This window comes from Emiliania huxleyi (genome assembly GCF_000372725.1).
Source record: "Emiliania huxleyi CCMP1516 unplaced genomic scaffold EMIHUscaffold_5, whole genome shotgun sequence".
Taxonomy (NCBI): Eukaryota; Haptophyta; order Isochrysidales; family Noelaerhabdaceae; genus Emiliania; species Emiliania huxleyi.
This window is the reverse complement of record NW_005198244.1, coordinates 77,814-80,941: the sequence shown is the minus strand read 5'-3', so window position 1 is coordinate 80,941 and position 3,128 is coordinate 77,814. Positions and strand designations below refer to the sequence as shown.

The 3,128-nt window shown below is 69.7% G+C and overlaps 2 protein-coding genes across 2 annotated transcripts in view; both read right to left on the bottom strand.

The window, feature by feature from the left end:
- Positions 1 to 11: 11 nt before the first annotated feature.
- EMIHUDRAFT_196853 (hypothetical protein) lies at positions 12 to 810 on the bottom strand (the record flags this gene model as incomplete). The annotated part of the gene is made up of 3 exons (XM_005766862.1): positions 12 to 94; positions 159 to 201; positions 313 to 810. 3 exons carry the CDS (start codon positions 808 to 810, stop codon positions 12 to 14), a joined length of 624 nt encoding a protein of 207 aa, XP_005766919.1.
- Positions 811 to 840: 30 nt separating this feature from the next.
- EMIHUDRAFT_196852 (hypothetical protein) overlaps positions 841 to 3,128 on the bottom strand; it is a gene marked incomplete at both ends in the record, with an annotated part of 3,562 nt that continues 1,274 nt past the window's right edge. The window contains 9 exons of the mRNA XM_005766861.1: positions 841 to 864; positions 949 to 1,056; positions 1,225 to 1,320; positions 1,415 to 1,597; positions 1,674 to 1,886; positions 1,956 to 2,006; positions 2,412 to 2,705; positions 2,783 to 2,898; positions 2,960 to 3,047. Of these exons, the coding sequence (XP_005766918.1) occupies positions 841 to 864; positions 949 to 1,056; positions 1,225 to 1,320; positions 1,415 to 1,597; positions 1,674 to 1,886; positions 1,956 to 2,006; positions 2,412 to 2,705; positions 2,783 to 2,898; positions 2,960 to 3,047 (1,173 nt within the window). The remainder of the gene's footprint in view (positions 865 to 948; positions 1,057 to 1,224; positions 1,321 to 1,414; positions 1,598 to 1,673; positions 1,887 to 1,955; positions 2,007 to 2,411; positions 2,706 to 2,782; positions 2,899 to 2,959; positions 3,048 to 3,128) is intronic.

The window sequence follows — 3,128 nt, the reverse complement described above, 5'->3', positions numbered from 1 at the left end:
AGAGACGCTGTTCACGGCAGGTGGCGCAGGGCCGCCCAGGCGGTGCCTCGCTCGCTGTCGTTGATGTAGTGGATCTCATCAGACACGACGACGCCTGAACGCGAAGGCCGTCCGTCAAGAAAGGAGCGCTGTGAAGGGTGGGCCGCACCCGAGCAGACAAGGGCCGAGGTTGTCGAGGTCGAGGTCGCGCATGCTCGTCCCCTCGGACGTGCTCCTCTCGGACGTGCTCTTGGCGGGCGGCGCCGGCTCCGCTCCTCCGGCGGCGGCGGCGGCGGGCGGCGGCTGCGGCGGCGGTTCGTGCGGGTTCTTGACGAGCTTGTTGCGCAGAATCTCGGAGGTGCAGATGATGAGCTCGTGCTTGACGCCGGGCGGCGAGCGGATCTTGATGTCGCCGGTGAGCAGCGCGACGCCGGCGCTCGCCATGCCTCGCTTCGAGAACCAGGCCTTGAACTCTGCGTACTTTTGGTTTGAGAGCGCCTTGATCGGCGACGTGTAGACCGCCTTCTTGCCGCGCCGGAAGGCCTGCAGGATGGCCATCAGCGCGACCGCTGTCTTGCCAGAGCCGGTGGGCGCCATGGCGAGCAGGTCCAGCTCGGGATGGACGATGACCTCCAAACAGCCGCACTGGAAGCCATCCGGCGGGTACCCCATGATCGTCGTCACCTCGTCCTTCTTCAGGGTGCCGTCGCCGCCGTCGTCGCCGAATGGGTCGTCCGCGGCGGCGGCGGCCTTGGCACGGCTTGAGCCCGCGACGACCTTCTCCGCCTCGGCGTGCGAGATGCCTGATGACGAGCCATCAACGAGTAACATCAACGAGTCACCAACGCCTAGTTCTTGCGCCTAGTTCTTGTTCTTCTTGTTCGCCTCGTCGTGCGGGATGCCCGCGAGGTCGACCAGCTCCGCCATATCTCGGCTAGATCTCGGCTAGATCTCGCCAGCGAGGTCGACCAGCTCCGCCGCCGAGCAGAGGGTGAGCGCCTCGAGCCCGACCGAGCACGCGCCGAGAAGCCGCTCGGTCGCCTCCGATACGCCGCACCGCCGCAGATGCGCCACCACCTCCGCATCAAGCTCGGCCTCCTCCTCCTCCTTCTCCTCCGCCGCCGCCGGTGCCCCCACGCCCCCCTCCCCCGCCGCAGCGGTGCCGGCGGCGGCGGGCGAGGCGGGCCCCTCCCCTGCAGCGGAGAGGGGCGCGGCGCCGCCAGAGACGGAGAGAGCGCCTTGCACCGCCGCGGAGAGCGACTCGCCCACGTGCCTCGCCTCCTCCGCCGCCCTCGCCTCGTCTGCCCGCAGCGAGAGCAGCGCCTCCAGCCCGACCCGCGCCTAGAAGTGTCTAGGAAGTGTCTAGGAAGTGTCTACGAAGCGCCGGAAGTGTCGCCTCCAGCCTGGCCCGCGCCTGCGTGAGCTGCTCGCGCACGGCGGCGCCCTTGGCGAGCTTCGTCAGCTGGTTCGACTGCAGCACCTCGCCCGCGTCCTGCCTCGCCTTGAGCTTGCCGATGTCATCGACCTGGAAGCACAGCTTCTTCACCTTCCGCTCGAGCGCCGCCTTCTCGTCGTCTGCCGCCTCGCCGCCCAACGCCGCCTCCACCATCCTCCTCGCCTGCTCACACCTTGGGGCCCGTGACGAGACGGCCGCAGCAGCGCCCGCCCTCCGCCCCCCTCCTCGCCGCCGCCACGTCGACGGCGCTGCCCGGCCCGCCGCTCGCAGCCCGAGAGGCGGAGAGCGGAGAGCGCGTCGGCAGCGATCCGGCGGGCGTCGCCGGGGCCGACCCTGAGTCATCAAAGCCGCGAGCTGAACTGTTTAGCAGTTCGCCTCCGGCGGGGCCCTGGGCCGACGCCGCGCCGTTGGCGGACGGCGTCGACGGCGCGTCGCTGCTTGGGACGCGCACCTGGTCCACAGCACAGAGGTGTGACGCCGCCGTCGACAGCGAGAGGCCTCCGCCGGTTGGGAGGCGCACCCGCAGCTGGGTGCGTCCGCGCTTGAGGATGCCCCACACCTCGAGCTCCACCTGGTCACGGCCCGGTGCGTGAGGAGAGGCAAGCAAGGAGAGGGGCGGGCAGTGTGCTCCAGCTCCGCCTCCTCGCCGCCGCCCTGCTTGCCCGACAGCGCGGCGGCGAGCGGCTCGGCAAAGTACGAGTCCGAGAGCGGGATGCGAACGCGCCCTCGCTCCGTGTAGAGGCGCAAGCACGCTCCTAATCAGTGAACGGCGCTCGTCGAGTGCCGAGGAGTTGTCGGCGTCACTGCGCGGGCCACGCTCCTCCCCACTCAAGGAAGTGTCTAGGAAGTGTCTAGGAAGTGTCTAGCCACGCTCCCCCCCACTCGTCGTCTAATACATACTACATAACATATAATATATAATATCTAGCCACGCTCCCCCCCACTCGTCGTCGAGCTCGACGCGGCCGCGGTACACCATCGGCGCCTCGCGGCAGCGGTAGGCGAGCTCCATCGCCGACGTGTGGGCGTGGTAGCGAGAGAGCGCCGTGGCGCGCTCGTTGAGCGCCTCGATCGGCGCCTCCTCCGCCGCCGCCGCCGGCAGCGACCCGAGCAGCGCGTGCTGGCAGTGCAGGTCGGCGTACCGCCGGATCGGCGACGACACGTGCGCGTACGCGGCGAGGCCGAGCGACGCGTGCCCTCGGGTGGAACCCTTGTGGCTCGCCAGCTGGTAGCGGGCCGCGAGGGGGCGTCCCCCGGGAGGGGGAGGCTCCTGCTCGCAAGTGAAGCGCTGTGAAAGGCGTCTGTTCACAAGCAGCGTGGACGGCTCAGCGGCAGCAGCGCCTGCACGCGCAGCAGCCCGGCCGGGCCGGCGGCAGCGTCGGCCGCCTCGACCAGCCGCTCTCCGAAGTACGAGTTGTACTCGATCATGGTCCACGCGACGAGGTCCTCCGGCTCCGCCTCGCCTGGGGGGAGGCAACACACAAGATTGACGGACCCGCGCCGGGCGTGACGAAACCCTCCGACTCGCCGCGCCCGAGAGCGCGCGCAGCAGGTCTCGCACAACCTCGAGGGCGGGGGTGGCGGCGGCGCCAAGCGCGGCGTACGTGGTCGCCTACTTGAGCTCATATCTCCCTATATCTTCCCAAATCTCCCCATCAAGCGCGGCGTACGTGGTCGCCTCTCGGTTGACGAT